Consider the following 26,803-nt stretch of genomic DNA (forward strand, 5'->3'; position numbering starts at 1 on the left):
TTTTGGGGTGGTTTTTTTGTGGTGTTGGTTTTGTTTTGTTTGTTTTGGTTTGGTTTTGTTGTTTTTTTTAGAACAGCTCACAGAAAATATTGAATATCTTATATATCTGCATACTTAATCAATCAAACATGCTGCCTAAATTCTGTTAGGGTGTAACATAGTAGTCCTACAGTAATAAAACTTGTTTCAAATTTAGAGATTACTTTGGTATGTTTCACTAGCTGAATATGCTGCATATCCCCCAGGTTTCTCTTTCTGAATAAATCAAATGAATAAAAGAATTGAGGGGAGGAAAAAAAAAAAGGATGGAAGAAAACTGCCTGTTCTGGCTATTTTTATTTTTCCTCTAGAGGAATGTATTATTTCTTCTGGCTGATTTAGAAGGTAAATTATCCACAAAATTAAACTAGAAATAAGTAACTACCTAGAATATAAAGTAAGTTCCCTTACCTTGAGGCGTGCCTTTTTACAAGTTCTTCTGTCGCTATGGCTGTTCTGGTTCTTGATGAGTCTACTATCTGGAACTTCTCTATTATGAAAAGTAATTGAGGGGTTTTGATAGATTTTTTTTTTTTAATGATTTTTTTTTTTTTTTTTAATTCCAAGTCTGTAGAATAATATGTAAGCTGGATATGTTGACTTTTATTTGTATTTGTTACTGCAGTCATGAAAGTAACACTGCTAGGATTTTGTTAACTGTGTTACTACTGGTGTTTGGATGTCCACAACTTAGTCTGCCTGAAAGGGTGGTGTCAGGTTTTTGTTTTGCTTTCAAAATTTAAACCAAAGAAAGATGTAAAGTTTCTACTCAGAGACAGACCTCTATAATCTGGAGTAAGATAATGACCAAAAATCTTTAGTTTTAATATGTCTATTTAGAGAGAGATTTTACGTGATACTAACTAAAGTATCATCTAAATAGTGGAGAGAATAGTATAATGAAATTATAAGCAAAACAATTCAAGCAGCTTTGAGATGAAGGATGCTATGAAATAAGGCCAAAGTAAATTAGCATAGTCCTCCTTGCAGTCTTTGTCTTAGTTTCTAGTCTGACAGGAGGATATTGACTGCTGATAAAATCAGGGTAGGAAAGCAATGCCTTAATTAAAATAATACGATTTTGGATCTTGAGACACACCTTACTTTTCTCTCTCTCTCCAGCATCAAGAAAATGATCCATATCTCATCTTGCTTGAAAACCATTCAACCAGCTGTAATTATCTGTTAGTCACCATTCTAGAGATATGGCTAATTACTTTTAATTAAAAGTAATATTTATACAGCTCTGCTATCTCTGCTGGGAATTGTTTTAAATTTATTATATGCTTATGACCAGTTTTCTGCAATACAGCTTAGGGAGGAGGAATTTGCACTGCACTGTTCAATAGCAACAGGTCTTAAGAGTATTAAGGATGAAATTCTCAAGGGTCTTTATGTCATGGATGGAAATGGAATCATTACTGTATTTTTGAACTCCTACTAACGTCATTGACACCCACCTACAGTCCACTAGAAATATAAGTGCAGAGATCAGTTCGTTCACAGATTACAAGGAGACTAACCAAGAAGGGGCAAGCCAGAGCCAAATTCACTGGTAAGCTTTATTTTAAAGAACATGAAGGAGAGAATGATTTTTTTTTTCTTTTTCTTCCCCTTGAATCAAGTTGTGAAATGTGTCTCTAGTATATTATACCAGGCTGTATTATTATTGCACTTATGAATATATGTAATACACTTTCATTTCATATAATTTTAAAAATTGAGCTGTTTGTATCTCAGGCCATATTTTTGCATTCTCCACGGAGCACATAAAGATCAGATCTGATGCTGTAACTAATCAGCTGATTAAAATGGCTGTATGTGATAACAAATGTAAATTTACAAATGTAAACATTTTGTGTTAAATGTCATACTACTCCATTTTGAAAAGAGAATCCAGTGTCTAGAAATAACTTTGGTATGGGAAATACTTCTTTAGAATAATTTGTTCTTCCTAGTACATCAGTATAAAACCAAAAAGTCCATAGCACACAGATGTAATCTGTAGTAGGCAGGGTTTCCTTGCCATGGATAAATTATTATTATTTTCAGCACTTCACTGGATTGTCATGCTTGCTCTGTTTGTTACCAGTGATGGCTCTGTAGGACTTAAGGAGTCTGGTTCGTTGTTCTTCTTACAGATAGGCTCTTCATCTCTTCGACATGTGGAAAGTGGTGTTCCTGGGTCTATATACAGTATTGGCTGTGAGAGGATTGGCAAAGGGTGCTCCTTTCCAACCAGAAGAAAAATGGAAACCTCTAGATAACCCTAGAAACAGAGATTTGGTAAGGAAATACTGCCAGAAAAATAGCCTAAGTTTTGTGTAGGTTTTGTGTTTTCCATTGTGATAATTTTTGTCTTCTACATTTAAAGCTGAGGGGCCCATTAAATGTAGTTTTAGTAACTGTGCACTTTGTGCAGTCAATAACCACAACTGGATGAACATTCTTCAGTCAAGATGTACTCCTTAACTGAAGAGACATTCTCGGTGTGCAGTAGTACTTAAAACTTCCTTTTCTCCATTCAGCAGCTTTAGTGTTTAAAAATGTATTTTGTTTATACAACCACTCATTTTATGAAACAGAAGAAGAATGATTATGATGTTTCCCTCAAACATGTGCTCTTGTTAATTGCATGAATTGCATGTTGTCTCATCTTCTGGAAGTACAAATAGTTTTGCATCTGGCACACTGTGAGTAGTGGCTAAAGATCTGAAAGTTAATTACAGCTAAGAAAATATGAAGGGAACATTTGCAAGATCTTATAAGGAGTTTGTGAAGGAAAAAATTAGTTTCCCACAATTTTTCCTCACTGTTTTAAGAAGCATTAATTTCTACTTTTAAGCAATGGAAGGGGCCCATTCAAATCAATTGCTCTCTGTTGTTAACTCCTGGAGAACATTTCTCTTAGAGGAATGTGTAACAGAACTGTACTGTCTGCCCTCAGCAAGGATTTTGCTGTGCCTCTTTTATACCTGGCCCCTTCCCAGATAACCATCCCGGAGGAGCAACAATCTGGAATCAGAACCACAATCCTGGAAGAGCGAGAGCCTGAGCGAAAGCCAGAGAGAGCAAAAGAGGAAGAGACCCTCATTAATATACTGGACATGACGGGATATGATATGGAACATCCCATTGGCATACCCAAACACCAGTTAACTTATTAATTTAAATATTCTTCACCCCCTTAGATCTTGCGCTTGTAGACTAACAGAACACGAAGTCCTTCACTTCCAGCGACAAAAATGCAAACACTGGTGTGTTATCAGTGTCTCTCTCATAACAAGTCCCAGGCTGAAAGCAAAACACAGCACTATTCTAGCCACTAAAAAGAAACCCAGCTGTTCCAGCTAAAAACCAGGACACAGGGATACAGTTTGAATCCTCTGTGGTTTAGTGGGGAGCGTAGATTGTCAGTAAACAGTTGGTGGCCTTTGGACACCACATAAGATGTACAAGCTATGCATGGAATGGACATGTCTGAATCATAATGCCTGTGTGGTTCCAGTTTATGATCAAAATAGAGGATTTCATCCCACATAGGAACAAATATTACATTTACTTTGTGTCAGTAGCAATAATTAATCTTTGTTGGGCATGCTCTATTTTCACATATGAAATACGTTCAGTTTTTCAGAACGCTCCAGGCTTACTTTTCGGGCAGAGGTCTTGATCTCAGAAAGTTCCCAGCTACTTTCACTATGAACAATGAAGGACCAAGGCCTGTCATGTTCTACTCAGATCCTATTGCTTCTGCATTCGCAGATTATGAAGAAAGGAGAAATTCTTTTCCAAATTATTTCAAAGGCTGAAAGATGCAGCTGACCAAGGTAAAAGAGGATGCCTTTTCCTTTGATGTTGTTACATGTAACCAAGTGAAAGATGTGGATTTGAGTGATTCTTATTTCTGTCTGAAGTATACAAGCGTCTACTTTTTTAGAGGACATGGAAAATGTAGCACCTTAACACTTGCCTGAGGTTAATTTAAAATTGTTGAGGTAGAGATTTGTGAGGTATTTACTAGTTTGGTAAAATAACACGTGCTTGTGCAGACCTATACAGACCATGCTTTTTGTTTTTTCTTCTTCCTTTTTTTCATGTGGAGAAGAATTCTGAAAATGTACATAATAGAGAATGCAGGTTTTATTTAAGTAATTGATATCAGTAAAATTATAAATTGAGACTAATAGTTTCCTGTGATGTATGTATACTAAGAAAGCTAATGTAGACATAAGATATTGCACTAACAAAGCATACATTATCATTTACATCTTTGCCTATTCATACTGTTTTCCTTATTTTTACGACTAAAATTGAAGGTTAAATAAAATGATGGCAAGCTCATTCACTCACATCTCTCCATAAATATGAAATAAAATTGAAGTGGGTCAAGCTTGCATTATTAATAAATCCAGCCTCAATTTATAGCAGGTGCTTCTCAGCTATTTATGCATAAGCATACTCTGTAACAAATAAAGCCTTTCATGCCTCATTTTGAGAGTCAGTGAATACTGGCAGTTCTGAGGAAAGGTAGATAATTGTTTTCTCCCATTTTACAAATAGGTGAAGGTTTCAGTAAGATTTGAATCTAAGCATTTTGGTGATTTACCCAGTGTCTTAGAGATTCATTTGTGATCAATATTCAGCTTAGGATTTTTAGCTCTGTCCTGCTCTCTGCCTGCTTAAGCATATATCTCTCTGTAATCAAAACCACAGATCCACTATTTTTATTATAATGAATAATAATGAAGAATGCACTCAAATTTTAGTACGAAGTTCTCCTTTTGCCAAGTTTTTGTGTCAGGAAAAAAAAAAAAAAAAAGCACCACACAGAATATGGTTCATGAGAAATAAATGGAAAGGGACTTTAGAGGGGATGCTATAGCTCTACTGTAAGTTACAGGAACGGTGAGTAATTAGTCCTACATCATTCAGGATGATTACATTAGTTCTCCTCAGCGTTCAAAGCTGTTTTCTGAAACAGAGGTCTGCTGGAGTATTTCAGCCAGTGTTACCAGGTCTTGGTTTGGATCATACCCTGGTTGCATACAAATATTTCTGTACTTATCTCACATCCCTTTTTTTTTTTTTTTCCTTTTTTCTCTCTTTCCTAGGCATTAACTTTTGAACTTCATGTGAAGTGGTAACTTTCACAGCAAAAATATTACTGCTTTGACTTTTTAATTGTTACCTGCCAATTTAAAATTTTCCTCACTATCACAGTTTTTACCTGTGGAGTCTGATGTCATGCTGTGTAATTAGCACATTTGCTGTCTATTGACAAGTGTGTGCTGTTTGGCTGCTACGACCTGTCTCTCAGGATTGTGTTCGTTTAAACATGAATAATAAACGAGGAGTGCAATGTTATGCTTTCAACTACTGCTAGTGTCTTTCTTTGAAACTGGTAAATAAATGTTGCCTTTTGATTTATGGGAGCTAGGCGTCATAGACTGTTTTGCAGGGATTTTTATTCAGGTACCTCTGGTTTCTTAAGAGACTGAAGGGAAGGGGCAGAGACCCCTGCCCCCCTCACACCCGTTTCTGGCCGTGCCCCGGGCAGGAGGGCATCTGCACGGTCACTGTGTGCGGGAATGAAGTTAAGGGACCTTTCTCGGGTAACGATAACGCCTCTTTGAGGATATAAAAGATGATCTGACATCTTACAGTCAGGTCAGTAACAGAAGAGCTTCCCTCGCCCCCTTCGGCCACTGGCCCCTCCGAGGCAGCGAGCTCCAGCCCAAACCGCGCCCGCTGCCCGCTCCCGAGGGCTGATGCTTCCCCCGGCCCCAGGGCAGCAGCGCCGGACGGGGCCCTTGTTGGGGCGGAACTCGTGCGTGAGGGCGCGGGGCGGGACGGGCGCCATAACGGGACGGACCCGCGTCCTTCCCTGAACAAGGTTCCCCTGCACGGGCTGCGGCTGCTCACGCTCCCGGTTGGTGCCGGTGCCATGTCGGGCTTCAGCCCGGAGCTGATTGATTACCTGGAGGGCAAGATCTCCTTCGAGGAGTTCGAGCGGCGGCGAGAGGAGCGCAAGAGCCGCGAGAAGGTGAGTCTGCGCCGCCTGACACCCGCAGCGCCCGGCCCGGCCCGCTCCCGCCATGACAGCAGCGCTGGGAGCGCCTCAGCAGCAGCGGGGCTGCCTCTCGCCTCTGCCTCTCGCCTCTGCCTGCCTGGGGGCTTGCGCTAAGTGCTGCTGCCCTCGGCTGTTGATTACCGTATCGGGAATTGTTAATTTCTGTGCAAAAACTGTAAGAAATTACTTTGTAAGGGTCCGTAGGTGCTGGTAGAGCGAGTTGCTCAGGGGCGCAGAGGGCAGCGCTTTGCTCCGTGCCGCTGTGCCCTGCGTCCCTGGGCCCGGCAGAAGCCAGTGGCACCGTAATTAACTTCTTCTTTAGGCTGGAGCTTGACTCCTGCTCATAATCCTTGTGGCTTCTTGGCTGCAGTAAATCCAGGGAGACACAGCTTTCTGTCTAATAGTGAGGACATGGAGGTATTTTGAGGAATTCGATATGCTTGGTTCGAATGTTGTAGTTCACTTCAACTTCTCCATCTTTTATGTCAAAATGCAACTGAATTTCTGTATTACCTGGTCTCCAGAGAGCAAATTCAGCGGAACTCAGCAGTCACAGGAGGACAAGAGACATTCTAGTACAGCCTTCTTACTGGATTAACAAGCACTATTTTGATATTTCATTCTGTATTTAAAAAGGCAAGCTTCTAAAAGGATTTGTCACACATTTGTAACTTTTTAAAATAAGGTCAAGCATGTCATCTTACCTCACCGTAGTGCCAAATAAACATTGGACTAGTCTCTTCAGTCAAAAGTAATATGAACAATCACCATCTGAGTCACCTCAGATCAATAAGAATATAAATGTCTTGAAAGCAAGTAATGCTGGGTTTTGTTCGTTTAAAAATACAATGCTTATTCCACCTGCTTCACTAGCAGTGCAAAAACTGGAAACCCGTAAAAGTCTAAATGCTAATTGTAAATACTGGGGGAAATAGGAATGAGTCATGTTATAGAGCTGATCACTAATATTGTTGGTGTGCGTAGGATGGAGAAAATGCGTCTGCTGAGGAGAATGCCGATGAAGATGTAGAGGCTCCATCTTCATCCAGAAAAGCATCTGGAAAATCCCAAAGTCAGGATGAAACTGATGGTAAACATTAACATAATTATTTCAGTGAAATATGTATTTAAAAGGTCATTGAAAGCATTTGCTCTTTGGTAGCTGACATTTTAGAAATACCTGGATACTTCTTTTGAACCTGGGGGTGTTGAAGCACATTCATAGAATGTTTATGTTTGTAGGATGTTCTGAATCATAGCCAGGGCTTTAACTTTGTTCATTGTTTTTAGGGGGCTGTATCTGGCCAACTGGTCATCTTTTTATGGGAAGCCCTCCGTTTTTCCCCTCCTGGCTTCTTAACCACATAGTCTCAATTATTTACTCTCTCTAAAGTTAAAAATAATTTCAAGTTTTTAACTTGACTCAGAAAGTCTTCTGTTTTGTATTTTTTTCTTGTTTATCTCTTTGCTAATCTTTTGCTAAGACTTGAGTGTTTCAGAGTATTTGATTCTACTGTTTGAGTGTTGCCACCTTCCGTTGTTATCCAAAGTGACATAAAATACCTAAAAAGTGGAGTTTATTTTTTTTCCTCTTTCTTTTTGGGTTTTTGTGTGTTTTTTTTGTCGTTTTCTGGGGTTTTTTACCTATTCAGTTATCCTTAGGGTTGTTTAGAGTGCCTATGTTTATTTCTCTTCTTATTTTCTGCTGGATATTCCTAGCTACAGATTCCCTGGCTGGCTTTCTTTGTGCTGTTACTGGGATGGTAATATCTCCTTAGATGCCTTAGCAAAATAAACTTAACTTCCTTGGGGTTCCTACATAGTGAAAGGACTTGCAGGAAGTGGTAGGAGCAGCACTTCTCTCTTTAGTTTGTGTCAGTGCTTGTTGATCCCATGCCTTAGGTTCTGGATTTGAGCTTGGGACTGAGAGTGCTGTGATGTGTTTCAGACACCTTCTCTTCAGCTGTACTCCATGCACCCATCAGGACATATTTTTGTGGGATTGCCAATGCTGTGAGATAGCAAAGTGCAATTTTTTATCTCTTTGTGTTGGTTCTTTTGTTCTGAGGTTTGTTCTTTTTTTTTAGTCTTCTCTTAAATTTCAGGAATAGGTCTTAAATTAAATTGTTTTGCCTAAAACGTGTGTCAGTGATGCCTCGATTTTGAAAGTATGGCCAGACATCATCCTAGAGGGACAGAAAATGAACACTGGAAGTGTGACTGGAGCCAGATATCTGTGATTCCTTATTGACTCCTCCTTTTTAAATACTTCCAAGCTGTTCTTCAGTGCTCTGTATTCCATTCAGTCTGTTCCATGTTTTTCCATGCATGTCATCTTGTATCTAAGAAAAAACATATCCTTATAGATTTGTGTGATAGTGCTACTTCTGCTCTTCCTCCAGAGAACACAGAAGTCTCAAGAGCACTCAGAAATCAAAGAAGCATTGATAATATTTTTCACTGTTTAAAGAGTTGCTATTAGGTTCAGACATAGGATATTCAGAAGTAAAATATTAGAAAAGGTCATTGTTAACATCATTTTTGATACATGAATCTTCAGATGATTCCTGCAGCCAAGGAGACTGAAATAAGAGAAATTAAATTAAGAATTTTATATGGGTTTTTTGGATGGAGGAAAGAAAAGTCTTCATTTTTAGATGCTTAATATCAAAGTCAGAAAAAAAGTAACCAAAAACCCCTATAAACTCAGGTGTAGTACTCAGTTCCTTTTTGTAGATAGGCAATACATGACAGATTTATTTTTTCAATCCCAGCTTGATACTGTGGTTATTCTTTTATCAAACCTTTAGATGCTCAGTCCCCCAGCTGAAACCTTTCAATACTCCCTATTATGATATTTTGCATAGATACAGACTTATGGGTGGTCATAACCTTGGATTAATTTAGTAATGAAAAGTTGTAATTAAAAAATTTGAAAATATTTTAAATTATATGCTTTAAGCGTATTTATTTTTTATATATAGCATCATATTCTTATTTGTTTTAATGAATTTTTGTTATTTCTTCTTCTGGAGAAATTTGAATAATCTGGATTTTGCATTTATACACATTAAAAGGTACTTTTTGTCGTGGATAGAATGGTTACATGATCTTGTTTTAAATTACTTCTTAAAATTAGTTGCTGCATTATTGTTGAGCATAATTGTCTGCTCATTTAGCCTCTTCAGCTGAAAAGCTTTATTCCATCCAACCAGGTCAGTGCTCGAAAATTGCTTAATATACTTCTCTTCTCTCTTGTGGGTGGAGAGAGATGGATTGAGAAAAATGTTGAATAAACTGTTGCTTTTTTCTGTGTTTTCCTTCATGCATTCATTTCAAATATCCAAAAAATGTTAGAGGCTGGGGTATGCTAAGTATTAGTGGTGAATAATGCAGAGTTTTAAAACCAAAGAGGTTGTTAATAGTTTTCCTGCATTTTTGCAGGCCTTTTTATTACAGAATAGATGTTTAAAGTGGGCTACTAATTACCAAGAATTCTGTTTTCTCTGCACTTGTCCTGATAAGCAGCGTGTACTCTCAATTATATCATAAACCTTTTTTGCTTCTTTCTTAACCAGGAGAAACTTCAGATGGCGTCAGTAAATCTGTTCATAGGGTCTTTGCATCCATGCTTGGGGAAAATGAAGAGGAGGAGGAGGAGGAGGAGGAAGAAGAGGACGAGGAAGAAGAAGAGGAAGAAGAAACTACTGAACAACCCACAGCTGGAGATGTTTTTGTGTTGGAGATGGTACTGAATCGAGAGACCAAGAAAATGATGAAAGCAAGTATTTAAACTTCCTTGCAACTTCCCTGTATCTCCTGAAGCATAGTGCATAAATGCCAATTTGTGTGTTTTTAACTACTTGTTGAGAAACTTGTCTGAAAGGAATTCTGTGTAGGGTACTTCTGCTTATGCTGGCGTGGCCTGTCTTTGTTTTTTAGAAAATTACTCTTTGAAAACTTTCAAAAATAATGAAGTGAGTTTTTCCAGCGTGCGGATTGTGTTTGTGTTAGATATCAGAGTTACTCTGTCAGTTACGAAAATGATCAAATTACTTGGTCAGTCATTTAAATATCACTAGTACTTAAATAACTTGTTATTAGGTTGTGTTAAGCATAAGTGTGACTGATGTCTCCTGAATTTGGGCACAGCTGCATCCTCAGTAGAAACAATATCCCTTTCTATTTAGGAGAAGAGACCTCGCAGCAAGCTTCCTCGTGCCTTGAGGGGTCTGATGGGAGAGGCCAATATCAGGTTTGCTCGAGGAGAACGTGAGGAGGCTATTCTAATGTGCATGGAAATCATTCGACAAGGTATGTTAGAGTGGCAAAACTTTTTGGCTTTAAGGAAGGGATGAAATTGCCATGAGCATCAGGAAAATTCAGTGTGGCTTCACTGATGATGAAAGTACTCAGTACAAGGAAAGGCACTGTATAAATAGTGTAGAATTAAGAACGTATAGTGCATTTCCTTTATTATTTTGCTTATAAAAAGAAACAGGCACCCTGATTCTGCAGAGGCCTGGGCCTTTGCTTAGCTTTACGCAGTTTGTTTTTATTGTCTTTGTAGAACCGAGTTATAAACATCAGCATGATTTCCAGTGTAGAATAATGCTATAAATGGTTGTCATTAGGTTCAGCCAGGCTGTTTAATAATTTGTGAAAAGGTATTGGAAGCTCGTCTGCAACTTTTTTCTGTATTTAAACAGAGCAGTGTTGATTTTTCATATACTTCTGATACCTGTTGTTTGCGGAACAGCAAGTTACTTGATTTCAAGGTGATTTTAAAACAATAGTTCTTAATCATTCTTTTTGTCTTTACACAGCTCCTCTTGCTCATGAGCCTTTTTCCACTCTTGCCATGATCTATGAAGACCAGGGTGATATGGAGAAGTCGTTACAGTTTGAACTGATTGCAGCTCACTTAAATCCTAGTGATACTGAGGAATGGGTTAGACTAGCAGAAATGTCACTGGAACAGGACAATATTAAACAGGCTGTTTTTTGCTACACAAAAGGTAGTGTAACCATCATTTTAATATTTAAAAATAAATGAAAGGTGCTAATGGTAATAATTTTGTTTTCTTCTGCTTTCTAATTCAGTTTGTTGCAGTTTGCTAAGATTCTGGTACGTCTGTCCAGACTTTGGTGAAAGAGTCAGGAATCTTTAATATAGGATGTGCTTTTCTTACAAAAAGCTTGTGCATGTCCATTCAAATTCATCTAGTCCATTGTTACCTTTTCCTGAACTAGGCTACTAATAGGCTTTTTCTTCTTGTAGCTCTGAAATACGACCCAACCAACGTGCGTTATCTATGGGAAAGATCAAGCCTGTATGAACAGCTGGGGGAACATAAGATGGCTATGGATGGCTACAGGCGTATTTTGAATCTCCTGTCTCCCTCTGATGGAGAGCGCTTCATGCAGTTGGCTAGAGACATGGCAAAGTAAGTTGGACTTAAAAACAGTGTGATTTGGTTTTCCAGAGTTTCTCAAACATTAGTCTTAATAAGCTTTGCAGCTGATTCAAGCTGGGCATGTAGCTGAAATCAAGGAATGTTGGGGGTGACCCACACACAAGCGTGCACCCCCCCAACTATTGTGATGTTTCTGAAGCCTGAGGTGTGGAAATTCTCCTGTGTAGGATCAATAAATCATCTTAGAAGTGTTGTGTTCTCTTAGGTAAGAGAATAAAATGCACGTACTAATTACTGAAAAAATGCCAATGGCATACAAATGCAATACGTTTTTCATCTGTGTAATATCACTAGAGACCTGGGAACTTATCGCCAGCAAATCTGCATGAAACAAACTATTCAATCTGAAACACAAACCATCTGCAACAGAATGTAGTTCTTAAGTAATTTGTGATTCATTTCTGGAGCAAGTAAAAGTCTGCCTCCTCCCCTTTTCTGCTACTGAGAGCAGATCAAGTCATAGAACCTTGCCTGAGACAGAGGAGGCTTGTGGTGTAGCTCTCTTATCATAGTTTTTAGTAAGTTGTTTAACTACTTTATGTCTCAGCTTTCTCATGCATATCTTGCAGAAAGCTGTCACTGGCCTGTTTCAAAGCAGTTTAAGTCTTTTGAACTTCATGGTTGTGAAAAGCACCAAAAAAGTGCAAGGAAGTGTATTGTAACAATATTATTATTGAAGACTTTTCTGAAACCAGCTTAATGCAGTACATCGATACCTGGCTTGAGGTGGGGGATATTGTAATGAAAATTCCAGTAATGTCCTAACATACAAGGCAGAAAATAATCGTAATTATTTGAAATACATAAGAATTGTCAACAGCTGTAAGAAAAGAAAAATACTCTCTTTCTCACTGTCTTTTGTAACAAAAATATTTGGAAATAGACAAAAATAAAAGATGAAAATCATTTTGCTAATGTTCAAAGTACATACTGTCATTTATCTTAAATACTTAAGTCTATCATGTCTGTGTTTTATAGGAGTTATTATGAAGCCAATGATGTGACCTCTGCTATTGAGATAATAGAAGAAGCCTTAACTAAACACCAGAGCCTTGTCTCCATGGAAGACGTTAATATCGCAGCTGAACTATATATTTCTTCCAAGCAGTATGACAAAGCGTTGGCGGTATGGAGAATCAAATGCATTTCTGTGTTGTGTTCAACACCTCTTTTCCAGTCGGAGGGACAGTTTATATATGGTCATGCTTCTATAGTGATAGAGCTGATCAGATACAGATTGCTTTCTATTAGTTCTGAAGTAATTAGCATTGAAGTTAACAGCTTGATTTAATAGGTTAGGAGCTGTTAGACTCATATGCTGTTCCAGGTTTAAAATTTTGGCATCCTTCCTCTCCTTCTCTACAGTTGCCATAACCTTAGTAGCCAGAGAAGACCTACGAGCTGGTTTTGTGAGTGCTACCAGCAAAGGCCATTCTCTAAGTTGAAGTTTGAAAGGGGGATGTGGAATGGTCTAGTGGTTCCAATATTGTGCTTTATCTGGCATACTTACCTTGTGGCTAATAATTGATGCATTCGACATCAAACACGTATTCCAGAAAGACAATACGTCTTGACTCTAAGGCATCGGGAATTGGAGAAGATAGTTTACCTGTTCATTCCAAATTTGTTCTAGTGACTTTTAACCCTCACCTTTGAGGCGTGTTTCCCAGTTGATTTGGTCTGGCTTTGAGAGGAAAGTCTTTAGGATCTGGCCATTGTTATGTTTTCCCAGGTGGACTGAAGAGACACTAACAGTTGGGACTTTCTTCTTGTGAACGTTCTTATTTGCTAATATTAATTACCTCTTTTTATTTTCTCCTTAAGATTTTATTTAGGTATCTCTCCATCCATGTAAGGTGTCACTAGCCTGCAAACAATTTCTCTGACCCTTCTCTGTACTTCTTCCCATTTTAAAAATCAGACAATATTATGTACACAGTATTCATCTGCCAGATTTATTAATACAGTACTCAGTCATAGAACTGTTCCCCTGTTTGTTCTTGATGGTTCTCCTCAGGTCTGTTCCTGTGATTCTTCTTCCTAGATAGCTGAATCTCTATTTGAGCTGGTAAATTGAACCCTTAACAAATAATTACCTTAATACAATCATCTGGTATGTTCCTCTAAGGGCCATGTACTCTGTGTTTATCCCTCTTGTTTTGGCAACAGTAATGACTTAAATATTTACTTTACAATTAATGAACAAAAATACCGAACTGTATTGGGTCTTAGACCAACAGTCCTTTACACTTGTGCATTTCCCCCCTCGCAGCTCCCCATTGGCAAGTGAATTGTCTTTGATTTTTATTTTTTTAATTAGTTGTTCTGTTGAATTACACTAGTTTTAATGAGGTCATGACATGTCTGACCAGGACTGTTGTAAAATGTCCATATGTAGCTGTGAATTTATTTATTTATTTATTTTTTTTTTTTAACGGAGACAAACCGTACAGTTTCCTGGCAGTGCATTAGGCTGAGGAATCCTTAGAGCACTTTGGAAAGATCTGTGGAGAGCTTAGCTGTTTACCTGGTGCTTTGCTTTCTTTTTCTGTCTTCCAAAAAGCATTAAAAGAAGCTCTAAAGGTTAAAAACTTTTATGATTGTGATGAAAATAACTGTTGTATTTGCTGAAGAGATGCTGTCTGGATCACCTAAGTAGCCCAAAAACAGTGGGCAAGGACATAAGATGATCAAACTCAATACTAGTTAATTCACCTCCTATGAAATGAATGCAGCTTTTCTTCTCATAAGTTTTGTGATGTCTAAAACAACTGCCATGTAGACTGATTATTCCATATATCCTTTAAATCTTTAAAATGATCCAAGTTACTCGTCTGTTTTAGGTTATTACAGATTTTACAGGAATTGTACTTGAAAAGAAAGTATCAGAAAAATGTCCAACTGAGGAGAAAAAAGGTAAGTAGCTAACAAGCGGTTGGTATGACCCTGTTGTTCATCTTTCTTTCCGTTACCTTTTTGGCTCATGGGTATATTTTGGTGTCTTGACAGGCTTTTCTCTTTTGAAACTTTTCAATGTTTTTAATGAGTTCCATGGCATGACCTCAGCTTTCTATAAGGAGTTACTCTGATGTCCAATTAGCCCTGCTGACTCATTAAGGACAAGGACTGCTCTCCAGGCAACTGGAGGCCTTTTAAGGTTCTAAACATTCCTCTGAGTGTTCACATCAGACTAGTTATTTCTGCCAGCTAAATAGCTTCTGAAAAAAAAAATTAGATAAGCTCAGTGGCATCTCTGCTCAAGAATATCAACCTTTGACCTGAGACTAATATTCTTCATAGATCCTACTCCTGTTACTAAACATTTAAATGTTTTGGTATATACAAATCTAGGGGTGTTAGCCTGCAACTGAAAAAAATAGGTTGTCTTTGAGAAACCTGCTTTGAGAAAGCTGTTGCTTAAGTCTGAAAATGTTTGTTTGGACTGTAGACTGATTACAGTGTACCAACTCCATAAGCAGGCAGTCTGTTCTATGATTAAACTGGTTGGTGGTGTCAGCAATCTGGTACAAACCGAGAGTAGGTATAAGGTACTTCTGTTGGCTTTTTGCTTTAATGGACCAGGTAAAAATACAGTTGATCAATGAACAATTGTCCTGATAGTGACTTTTAACATATAAGTTGTAAGAAGCAAAGCTATAATGAGTCTAGGAATTATAACAGCGTTGCCAAGTTACTTGGGGTGTGTAATTTCTTAAGAGAAAGCTTCTGAACTACCCAAGAGCTTGGTTCTCTGCCCTCTGTTGATTTATAACCTTTTTCCAATGCTTCCTGCTCCACTTTTCAGAGTAAGCTACTAATCGATTATAGATTCAAAAGCAATTAACTTTTGGTTTAGCTGGTGCTACTAATGTAATCTGTTAATCTCTTTAAAAAGATACAGGGACGGTGGAAACTCAGGAAAGCCAGGAGGCAACGACTGATGACCAAAGCCATGCAGCGGCTGAATCCAGTGCTGCAGGTAAGTACTTTTTATTTTTTTTTTAATTTTGTACAAGTCTATGAACTGGTCATAAGCTCAGGAACCAGAAATGCAGTCATTAAAATTGGAAAAGATTTCTAACAGGAGAGAAATAAGGCTCCATCCAGAAAAGGTTTCTTGACTACTGTCTTCCTTGCTCAGAACTTACTTCTAACCCAGCCAGCCACCAACGCCAAAAGCATTCTCCCAGGGCTTACCCACTTTGAAAATAAAATTTTTGATTTTGTAGGAATTTATCATCAGGTGAATAGTGACTCTTATGCTGGGTGTTAAGATGTTCAAAGAATGATGAATTAATCTAACATGTTGTGATTGGCAGTAAGTTGGATGTGGATGTAGAAGGTAATAGGGAAGCCTTATGTTGGAAATCACAGTTTCTCAGGTTATAGAATTCACCCATTAAATGTCTGGTGTAAAAATGTAAGTTGAAGGAGAACTTAAACAGTGTGGTTAAGGAGGTGTCATGACTGCGTGGGAAGGAAATATAATAACGGAGTTTTACTGTGTGACTTTAGATTTGCTAGCATTGCCATGGGTAACTGCTTCGTCTCCTATTTGCACTCTCATCAGATTGCATTTGGTCTCTGTGTTGTGTAAGTTCTCCCTGCAGTTTAGCAATGTATACAGCCACATTCCTGGTACACAGGACTTCACTTCTTAAGAACCAATACTGTAATAGAGGGTATTTCCTTCAGAAAGCAAGGAGAAGAGGGTACAGGTGGATAAATGGGTAAAGGAAAGCTTTATGAAGCAAGCACATCTTGGGAGGGTGAAGGCTCTACGCACATCCTGTGGGATCCTGCTGTTGAACTTGATGCAGACTGACAGCAGTTGATACTTCAGGTGAAGTTATTAGGATCAGAGACAGTAGGAAGAAGTTGTTCCATCTATCAGGAAAGATCTAAAAGAAGGGGAGAGGCCAGGCCTGCACCAACATTTGCTAGAGTCAATGAGAATACACTTTCTTCGGTGGAGCTGAAGGTGGCCTGGAGGGGATGTGGAGCTTGTGAAGTGCTTGTTAAAGCCTGTGGGTTCAGAAAGAAATTATTTATCTTCTCACAGCTGTGCAGAAGGTCAGCTGTTGCATACCCGAGGGCGTTCCCATAGACATCACGGTCAAGCTGATGGTGTGCTTGGTTCACTTGAACATCCTAGAGCCACTCAATGTAAGTACAAACCAACTCAGAAGTTAGAGAATGTTCTAATAAATTACCAAAGCAAGTAATTTTTCCTGTCTTCATATGACTGTGGTTGTTGAGAGAGAGCTGTGGAGATTCTTTTTGCTTCCCTCCCACACCAAGAGAGAAACCTAGCAAACCTGCAATAGCAGAGATACTATTTTTGTCCTTATAAATTATGCCTCCAGTGGAAGTATCACTTAAGCACAATATATCACAGCCTGTGCGCTGTGACAGGCCCAGGACCACATTGCGAAGTTATTGGATGCTAAGGAGCACATCTTCGCTTTCATTTTAAAGCCCTACTAAATCTGAAGGCTGTTCTTTCATAAAGAGCACTCCTCACTGATGGCACTTTCAGCCATTGGATGTGAAATGTCTAGAATAGAAATGTGTGGCTTTTTCCAGAGTTCTGAAATTCAGATCTTTATTTTTTAACTTTTAAACTAACATTTAAATAAAGGAAGTGCAGTTCAGAATGCAAATGGAATAGAAATCATAGCATAAAAATGTAAGCTTCCAATAACCATACCTTAAAGAAATGTTCTCATTGGTTATTTGTGCTTTTAGAGTTTTGTGTGTTTTTTTAAAGACTCTCTTGACCACTCTGGTGGAACAAAATCCAGAAGAAATGGGTGACTTGTATTTGGATGTTGCAGAGGCATTTCTGGATGTTGGAGAATACAACTCAGCACTGCCTCTCTTGAGTTCCCTTGTCTGTTCAGAACGATACAACTTGGCTGTTGTCTGGCTTCGGCATGCGGGTGAGAATAAGCAGGACTGCTGAAATGTGGTACTGAGAGATGATAATACAGTGCTGAGTATTTCCAGAGACCTTTATCTAAGATCATGGGAATTTTAGATTCACATATGGAATGATAATTGGTATTTGCAAAACTACAGTTGGAGTTTATTATGAGAACCCTGTCATGGAGCATTTTCTTGTTCTTCATATAGGCTGAATTTGGCTAAAAATACTTAATTTTTGTGTAAGTGAAACAGCATCTATTCTGCATTCCATCCTGTGTCAACTGATGATATTTTAAAGGAAACTGTGTGTGCATCAGTACCTATTTCTGAATATTTTCACTTTAATAATACATGTTTGATGGTTTTATCTGAAAAAGTATCTGAAAAATATGTTAATGATTTTGCAAGCTTTGAAACCTTCTTTTTCTGCCATTTAAGTGTATTGTGTTGTTTATGGTATTTGTAGAGTGCTTGAAGGCTTTGGGACACATGGAACGTGCTGCTGAGAGCTATGCCAAAGTTGTTGATCTTGCTCCATTACATCTGGATGCAAGAATCTCACTTTCAACGCTTCAGCAGCAGCTGGGCCGACCTGAAAAAGCTCTGGAGGCTCTGGAACCGATGTATGATCCAGATACACTGGCTCAGGATGCTAACGCTGCCCAGCAGGTGGGTGTAGTGTTCTGTGCTTCCAGTGTAGGCTATATTAGTCTGTTAAACTATGGTAGGCTTGAAGTATGTCAACTATATAGGACCAGGGATTGAGACTTACTTATCTAGAGCATGATGAGCCTTCAGAGCACGGAGTACCAGGGGTGAGTTCTCGTGGCTTTTTCTCCCTGACCATTTTATCAGTATTTCCCCTGTCCCACCTGTTTGTTTTTGTGTGAGGTACAACCTCTTGGCCACTGAGAGCCAGTCTTGACGTCAGTCACTTTGCATCAAGTTGATCAGCAGTTGCTACGTACAAGCTACATGGTTTGGCCTCTGCTGATTGTAACTGATGGTGTAGCAAAGGCTCTGCATTCCCTCTGCAGCAGCACTTCACTGTAGTAAGAGTTGTGCCAAATATCTCTGAAATTTGAGAATTTGAAACAGTAATTACTGCAGGGCAGTTTAGGGAGATCTTACCTACTGCTGCTAAGATTCTTACAGCTTTCTAGGAGCTTTTACAATCCTATTAGTACTGTATTGAGTCAAAATTGTTTGTTTTATAAACTCACTCTCTGTGCAAGAGGTTGAATAATAATGTTCATTATTATCTAGGAATTAAAGCTGCTCCTCCATCGTTCGACACTGTTGTATTCCCAAGGGAAAATGTACGGTTACATCGACACTTTACTTACAATGCTGGCCATGCTGTTGAAGGTAAGCCAGTCTTACAGCTACACTTTAAGACACTGGACAGCTGTGAGTTGGGTTAAGACAAGTGACAAACAAACTCGGGAGGAAAGCTAGTGGTTTTTTATATGTGCAAATAGTTTCATAATTTTGTTAGATAATAACCTTGCAGGGAGTCTCTATCCTGTGTATAGTGTTCAGAATAGAGGACTGCTTGTGTGTATAGTTCTTAGTACAGTGACTTCCAGTCCCTGTTTCTCAGTGTTCACAGAACACACTGAATACTAAAGTGGCTTCCTACCTTTTCAGCAGTCAGTTTAGTGCTTTCTTGAAATGTTGATACTGGCTTCTATGTCAACAATTTTCTTTTGAATTTCTTAATTTAAAAAAAAAATATATATTTTCTTGTGATAAAATGAGCAAAGAAGAATTTGTTTAACCAGTATATACAATGGTGGTGGGTTTTGTGTTAATTTTTGTTTGTTTCTTTTTAAATAGGGAGTGAGGAAGGGGAATATTTAGACCTCAATTTTATCCGTCTGGTCAGAGCCATTACTATTGTATTTCACTGGTTGCATAGCTGACTATTCATGTATTTCTGAAACTGCTACAGAAAGGCATTGTTCTTGTTATGCCTCTGTGCAAAGAGTTTTGATTTCAGCATGCACAGGAATGCTCCAATCCCAGGAAAAGTCTTTTAAGTCATTTAAAGAGTTTGTGTCTTTCTTTTGCATAGCCCAGTTTGCACTGGAGCATGAGACAATGCAGAGATAATGCTTCTCTTGGGAATGTTCTGTCTCATGATCTTGCTCTGTTGTTGCATTTCTAAGCTGCAGACTGTTTTGGCATGCAATGTGAGCAAGATGGATTGGCCACAGAGCTGCCTTTGTCATAGGATGTATGAATGTAATCTGAAATGCTTCCCTTAAATTTGTTTCTAGGTAGCAATGAGCAGAGCTCAGGTGTGTTTGATATCTAGTTCCAAGTCTGGAGAGAGACACCTCTATCTTATTAAGGTGTCAAGGGATAAAATTTCTGACAATGACGACCAAGAGACAGCAAATTGTGATGCGAAAGGTAACAAATATTTATTAAAAACAAAGCAACAAGATGAACTCCTTAGTTGTGAACAATGAAGTAAACGTAACTATTGTGCATGCTGAATCTGTGCAGTTCATGTTAACGTTGCTTTATTTCTAGGACAAAGAAGGCATCAAAAATCAAGGTAACATAACTTAAGGGAACAATCCCCATTCAGAGTAAAATAGTAAGATGACAGAATAATTTAGATTGAGAAGGACCTCTAGAGATCATGTGATCCAACATTCTCCTCAGTGCAAATATAATACACACAAATCTAGAACATAACAGAAACACATTTTTTAAGTGGTGTGATTTTTTTTTAAACTGTCCCAGACTTAGTTGAGCCAGACTACAGATTCTTAAACACCATTAGGTAGATTAGGAAGAGTAACCATAATGCATTCATGTAGTATGTTTACAACTTGAACTGTGTGTATTTCTTGCCATTTGTTCCAAGTTTTGACTGGTTTTTTTGCTGGTATTTTACAAACTACACTTAAACTGAAAAAAGTAAATATTTTACATTTTACCTGAGAGTTATTGCTGAGAGTTTTTGAAAAGATCAGTTTGACGTATGTACCTTTTAAAAGTTCAGCTCTCTCCTTTTAATTTTCTCAACTTACTGACTTCAATATTTTTAGCAATTTTTGCTGTTCTCACGAGCGTTCTGACAAAAGATGACTGGTGGAACCTCCTCCTGAAGGCTATATATTCCTTGTGTGACCTCTCCCGGTACAAGGAGGCAGAGCTACTAGTGGATTCCTCATTGGAATATTATTCATTTTACGATGATAGACAAAAGCGCAAGGAGCTGGAATACTTTGGGCTCTCTGCTGCCATTCTGGACAAGAACTTCAGAAAAGCGTACAACTACATCAGGTGGGGTACTGAGAAGGCAGAGCAATCTCTTCGGTAGTTGCTTCCGCTGAGGCTGTAGTCATGCTGCTGAAAATGTTGCTAAAGGAGGCAGGCTGATGCTTTCCTAAATCAGATAAGGCTGTTGAAGCTAAAGGAGCTTTCTGATAGCCTTTGATTCCAAAACATGCAGAATGCAGTAGGTTGGCTGATTTGGCAAGAACCACTGGTTCTGTCTTTCACTCTCAACTTTGCCTCACCTGCCCCTCAAGTGTCTCTTCTTTGTTATCCTCCCTGGGCTGTTGAGGTTCTATTACAGATACAGTATTTGTTGTTGTGTTTACTAATTTCTTGTATACTTTTCATTCTGTAGAATCATGGTAATGGAAAATGTCAATAAACCTCAGCTATGGAACATATTCAATCAAGTTACTATGCAATCTCAGGATGTCCGTCACCATCGCTTTTGTCTCCGCTTAATGCTGAAAAATCCTGATAATCACGCATTGTGTGTCCTAAACGGGCATAATGCGTTTGTGTCTGGCAGTTTCAAGCATGCTCTTGGTAATTTCATTAATGTTCTAAATATTAAAAAAAAAAAAAAATAAATGGTTTTGGTTTTTTTTTTTTTTTTTTCAGAGAAAGATTTATTACTTTATTTTTCATACATCAGAAATTACAGGTGGCTTCACAGTGTTAGGTCTGGTGCTTTAATTAATTTGTACACAAATTAAAGCATTGCTAAAGAGTTTTGCTGATAAAAATTAAGCTGGTATGTTTCAAGTTTAGCACACATTGCAAATATAACCAACTTGCAAAGATAATTGAAGGGTCAGGATAATAAAGAAAAAGAAGGACAGAAACAGACCGATTTAAACAGCAAATAAAATTGTTTTGACATTTTAAGCAGGCCTTTGACGTAAACCTTCTGCTTTCAGTCAAGCCCTCCAAATGTCACACTTAAGATGTATGGCCTCCAGGATATAAATCCCAGCAAGGACCTTGTTTGTCTTCTGCGTCTGATTCTCTTTGGACATCACAGTTTGCATTTTTCCTTCAGAAGCCAAGGAGTGCTTAAAATACAAATTTTTCTTTCATGTTTTTTTCCTGTGTATTTTGATGTAGGAATATTAAACTGTTTTTTTTCTTAGTTCACACTTCTAATTTGAAGGTTTTCTTTTTTGCTCTTAAATTCTTCAGGAATGCTTTTCACAACAAACATCCTGATTCAATAATTTGCTTTTAGGACAGTACGTGCAAGCCTTTCGTGCAAACCCAGCTGAACCTCTGTACAGTCTTTGTATTGGCTTGACTTTCATCCACATGGCTTCTCAGAAATACGTGTTGAAAAGGCATGCTCTTCTAGTACAGGTGAGAGAGTGGGATTATTTTTACTGGTAGTGTTTCCTAGCTTGGTATCTTGCAGTTATGGCTACAACATCCACTGTTTAAATCACTTTTCATAATTAATAAAAAGGAGGGAAGTGGCAAAACACGAGCACAGATGAGTATGCTATTGAACTATGATTACACCCATCTGAATCTCCTCTCCTTCCAGTTAAATGTAGCTTGTTCTGCTCTGTGTATACGATCATTACTCACATAGATGTTAGCAGCTGCCAGCTGCTTGTGAAAATATTGCTAATTTCAGTCTTGATGGCTGTGTTCTGGATTTTCTTCCAGATTTTTCTTCTTGCCCTGCCTTGCTCTGAGTAAGTGCTGTAAAGTCTGTGCCATCTGCCCTTCACAGAGATGTCTTATTAAGTGCGTGGTTGGAGCAAACTTTACAGACTTAGGAAGTGGTTTGTTTTTTTTTTTCCCCTGTCTTCCATTTCTCTTGCCTCTTTTGGGTGCCTGTTGTAGCTCTCTTTGTGAAGACCTTGTGAACTCCAGTTTAGCCTACTCTCAATTTTTCACCTTCCTTATGCCCATTTTTCTTTCACCTGCCAATCCAGTTATAAACACCAGGCTGATTATTCCCAAACAGAATCTTGAAAGTAATTTATTCTTCTCTCCACCAAGTATTCTAATTAACTTGAAATACCTTTTAATTCCTGTGGCCGCCAAGCTCAGAGTTAGCAGAATATGGTGAGGATCCTGAGCTCTGATGACTTCTGAAATTGCTGAAAAGCTGTAGCTTGCACTGCTTTGTACAAAAGCTGCAGGTCCTCAGCTGCTCTAAACAAGACCCGTTATGTCAGTAACCAACTTAAGACATTCTGAACTTGCAAACTTTGGCCTAATTCTAGTATTTTTATCCACTTCTTTCTGTAATCAGCCTGTCTTTCTTGTATGAGCTGCTACATTCTCCTTTTGTAACATACTTGAACAGTGTCCTGTTTATGTTACCCTCTGGTGATACAGTTCCCCACTTTCTCTCTTCTCATTTCTTGCTTGCTGTACCTGGTATTTTTACATCCTCTCTTGCTCCTGTGGTAGTTGATTAATGATTCAGACACAGTGACATACTGACGACCTAAATTATGATCATTAGCTGCTTGTGTCTGAACTGATTCCTTATGTTGAAGGAGCTATCTTCTCTGATTACCATCATGGTCCCTAGAAAGTCAGTCCTCTGTCTACAACAGAATAATCGCATTCCAAAGTGGTAACAAAATGAAATGTGTGGGAAGAGGATGAAAAAGCCATGTGCTTGATTTCTCACCTCTTCTGTCTGTCCCCCCTAAGTTTCCCCCAGGGCTCCGTCAGTGTCCAATGAAACATTGCATTTTAATGTAAGATCACACTGTATGCCTCTTGGTCTTTCCTTTTGTTCTGTATGGGAAGTAGCTCTGGTCTAATGCCCTTCATCTTGCAGCAGCATAGAAACCTGAAGCCATGAAGAGTATAACATACGCAGCTGGTAGGCAGTGACATCCTTCAGATGAGAAAAAAATCACTTCTCTCACTTTACAGCATGTCAGTGTGTAAATGAGACTGATTTGTTCCTCTGGTGCCTGGGCACTGTCACTTTATGCATTGCCCTGTTCTACGTCTTCTGGGACATCAGCACCCAGATAGTCCCTGTTGGGAACTGCTCCTCTGTCTGATCCACAACATGCCACACAGGAGGAGTGGGTATTCTGACTAAGACTGGCAACAAATTATGTATGCCTGACATTCTGCTAGTCATGTAGTTTAAATATATAAGCATATATTCTCATTATAAACTAAAAGCAAAAGAAGAAAGTATAACACTTGTGGAGTGCTTTGACTTTAAATTTGTTAAGGCACAGCACTGCAATTGCTGGGTACGAGTTTCCTTTCACATTCTGCTGGAGACTTGGCAGTGAAACATTTACTGGCTTCGAGAAGGGCCATGAACTCTTGCCTACTGCTTAGGATATATGAATTTTTCGTGCCCTTATTCAGTGATGTTTATTTTTGGCCACTTTATAAAATGATCTACTGGTAATTTCCCTGATAACTGGTTTTGCAGTAAATATTTATGTGGAGCACAAGATCGAGAAAATAATACGCTTGCATTCCAGAAATAATACTTTGATAGGTACTTCATGATGGAGTTCAGAATTTTGTATAATTCTGAAAGGCTGTAGAATTAAACCATTTCTTGCTGCTATCCAAGGCAAAGAGTCAAGGAAAAGGAATGAATATTTGGGATTTTTGTGTTCTTTTGTGGTTTTTTTTTAAAGTGGGGAGGGTTATCTTTTAATTTTTTATTTATTTTTTTTAGGTAAGGTCTTGCTCTAGCCTGTCCTTTGGCTGCATGTTTTTTTAAGGTAGTCAGCTCTTCTGAACATGAACCAGTCTGATGTGTGTATATTACATAAACACACACATACATACTTATATATTTAGTAAGTTAGTGCCGTAAGTCAGTCTACTGAATAACTGTGTGTTCAATTTATTAAAAAGATCCACCTGTTGTTAGCAATGGCAGTGAGACTGACAGAGCACTTTTTTACAGTCTCAACAATCAAATGTGACTTGCTTTTGCCTTCAACTTGCATATGGCTTTGTGGATCAAAAGTTAAAATAGATCCATTTAAACACCTGCTCTCCAGCACTTGTACTGCCATCTTCTTAAAGGGAACATTCACAAGTGTGCGTAATATCTGTACAGGGATTCTCCTTCCTGCACCGGTACTTGGACCTGCGCGGACCTTGTCAAGAGTCTTTCTACAACCTTGGCCGTGGCCTTCACCAGCTGGGATTACTGCACCTGGCAATCCACTATTACCAAAAAGTACTTGACCTCCCTCCTCTCACCTTAGAGGTACTGTATCTTTGTAAGTTAAGTGCAGAGAATAAAGTCAGGTCAATATTAATAATTTCTCAGCCATAGTTAAAATAGGTACATAACATCTGTGTAGTTGAGTTTCCTTTAATTTGTATTGTAACTCTCTGTCGTTGGAAGCTCGAATCTGATGGTCACCTGCTAATGCACTTATGTGTATGTTAACCTCACAGGTTTGGGATTTTTGAAGCATTTACTAATAGGTGAAGTAGTAGCAAAAAGGGCTGCTAAACAACTTTACCTGAATAAGCAGCTGAACTTTATATATATTACATGCACTAAATTATAATGGGAACTTCTGCATACTCTGTATAGTTTATATACTATAAACCAGCATGCTGGGGCAATATGAACCAGTATCAAGAATGCTCAAGTGCAGCTCAGCCATGGTTTTGCTCTGATGGATCTATATTAGATCATCCTAATTGTTGTGTCATACATTTAAAAGTCTGGTTTGAGAGAGTTTTTGCCCAGCTTTGGCATGGCTGGGTAGAAAACTTACAAGTGTATTTAGAAAACAGGAGGGGCTGGTAAGTAGGAACCATGGGTGTTAGTCAGCGCTGGGAGTTCAAAGCAGCAGCAGCCTATTGACCGTGTGGAAGATACAGGCAGCATTTGCATTCTGATTACAGAAACAAATACTTTGCATACAAAGACAAATTAAGATACTACTTTCCTGTTTTATGAGTTGGCTATCTAATTTACAGCTAATGTTTTGAGTATGCAGTTATGTAACACTGGTGATTAACACCACTTGGAAACTCATTAGAGAGGCAGGCCACAAGGAATACTTATTTTGTTTCTGTACAGCTGAAAGCCTACATAAACCATGAATATGTGATTTGATTCCACTGTAATTGCTACTCATGTTTCAAGTTTTATACTATTTTTGCATGTAGATAACTTTTGTAAATCATTATTTTTACAGGGAATAGAAACTGATCAGACAGACTTGAGAAGAGATACTGCCTTTAACTTGTCACTTATTTATCAGAGCAGTGGAAATCTGAGACTGGCTCAAAAGATGTTGTATACCTACGCAGTTGTATGATGAGGTTTGTGGCAGGTGCAGTTGATACACTTTGTGTTAACCTTTGCATTGTGCAGTGCTGGAGAAGCTGGTTTATGTACAGCTGTTTCTGTAGAGGGCCAGAGACGTGGCTTGTACTGTGTTTATTGACTTTTTCTGCTTCTGACACTTGAACTGTATCACATATGGATGGAAACTGCCTGTTCCGAGTACAACGCTGACATGCTCAGCTGTGTCTGTTATTCGCTCTTCTCCTTGGATGCATTCCTCTCCAATCCTACAGTCAGTCTTGTACATAGAATCAACCACTGAAAACCGAGGCCCAGTGCGATTTGTGGGGGTTTTTAGGGAAAATTTACCATGTGCAACACTACAGCTGCTTACCAGTGAGGCTGTTCAAGGAGCCATATTCACTGGTGATGAGGATTTTTTTAATGTACAGTATTAAATTACTATAGTGTAGCAGAACTGGGCTCATACTAATCTCTAGAGGATGGAGTACTCAGTATTTCAAGATCTTTAAAGTATTCAGAATTTTCTAGGAGTTCATATTCCTACCAGCTGTTCTAGTTGAAGGAGATTGATTTCTGTTTTACTGAAATCAGTGTGACCTTTGTTCTTCTTCTGAACTTGTTAATAAAATCTCTGATGTTAATGTTTACTCATTCTAAGCAAACATAGATCCTATTGAATAGCTTATAGCAAAAATGAATATAATA

General features: G+C 38.4%; 2 protein-coding genes across 2 annotated transcripts; both read left to right on the top strand.

Annotated features, from left to right (window-relative positions):
- Positions 1 to 2,202: 2,202 nt before the first annotated feature.
- CUNH2orf66 (chromosome unknown C2orf66 homolog) lies at positions 2,203 to 3,851 on the top strand. The gene is made up of 2 exons (XM_010162911.1): positions 2,203 to 2,325; positions 3,669 to 3,851. The coding sequence occupies exons 1-2, from the start codon at positions 2,203 to 2,205 to the stop codon at positions 3,849 to 3,851; spliced, it is 306 nt and encodes a 101-aa protein (XP_010161213.1).
- A 2,135-nt stretch (positions 3,852 to 5,986) lies between these two features.
- On the top strand, positions 5,987 to 26,307 carry GTF3C3 (general transcription factor IIIC subunit 3). The gene is made up of 18 exons (XM_010162922.1): positions 5,987 to 6,098; positions 7,104 to 7,202; positions 9,691 to 9,893; positions 10,303 to 10,426; positions 10,939 to 11,130; positions 11,394 to 11,559; positions 12,568 to 12,715; positions 14,433 to 14,505; positions 16,652 to 16,755; positions 17,360 to 17,531; positions 17,984 to 18,186; positions 18,784 to 18,885; positions 19,800 to 19,935; positions 20,583 to 20,820; positions 21,170 to 21,360; positions 22,043 to 22,167; positions 24,881 to 25,033; positions 25,983 to 26,307. Exons 1-18 carry the CDS (start codon positions 5,987 to 5,989, stop codon positions 26,103 to 26,105), a joined length of 2,664 nt encoding a protein of 887 aa, XP_010161224.1. The 3' UTR covers positions 26,106 to 26,307.
- The last annotated feature ends 496 nt before the right edge of the window (positions 26,308 to 26,803 follow it).

Source organism: Antrostomus carolinensis, unplaced genomic scaffold (genome assembly GCF_000700745.2).
Source record: "Antrostomus carolinensis isolate BGI_N321 unplaced genomic scaffold, ASM70074v2 scaffold600, whole genome shotgun sequence".
Taxonomy (NCBI): domain Eukaryota; kingdom Metazoa; phylum Chordata; class Aves; order Caprimulgiformes; family Caprimulgidae; genus Antrostomus; species Antrostomus carolinensis.

Coding starts and splice junctions, on each gene's coding strand:
- CUNH2orf66 (XM_010162911.1), top strand. CDS start 2,203: ATGTGGAAAGTGGTGTTCCTGGGTCTATATACAGTATTGGCTGTGAGA. Junction 2,326..3,668: donor ACCCTAGAAACAGAGATTTG/GTAAGGAAATAC, acceptor AAATACGTTCAG/TTTTTCAGAACGCTCCAGGC.
- GTF3C3 (XM_010162922.1), top strand. CDS start 5,987: ATGTCGGGCTTCAGCCCGGAGCTGATTGATTACCTGGAGGGCAAGATC. Junction 11,131..11,393: donor TGTTTTTTGCTACACAAAAG/GTAGTGTAACCA, acceptor TTCTTCTTGTAG/CTCTGAAATACGACCCAACC. Junction 18,187..18,783: donor ATGCTAACGCTGCCCAGCAG/GTGGGTGTAGTG, acceptor ATTATTATCTAG/GAATTAAAGCTGCTCCTCCA.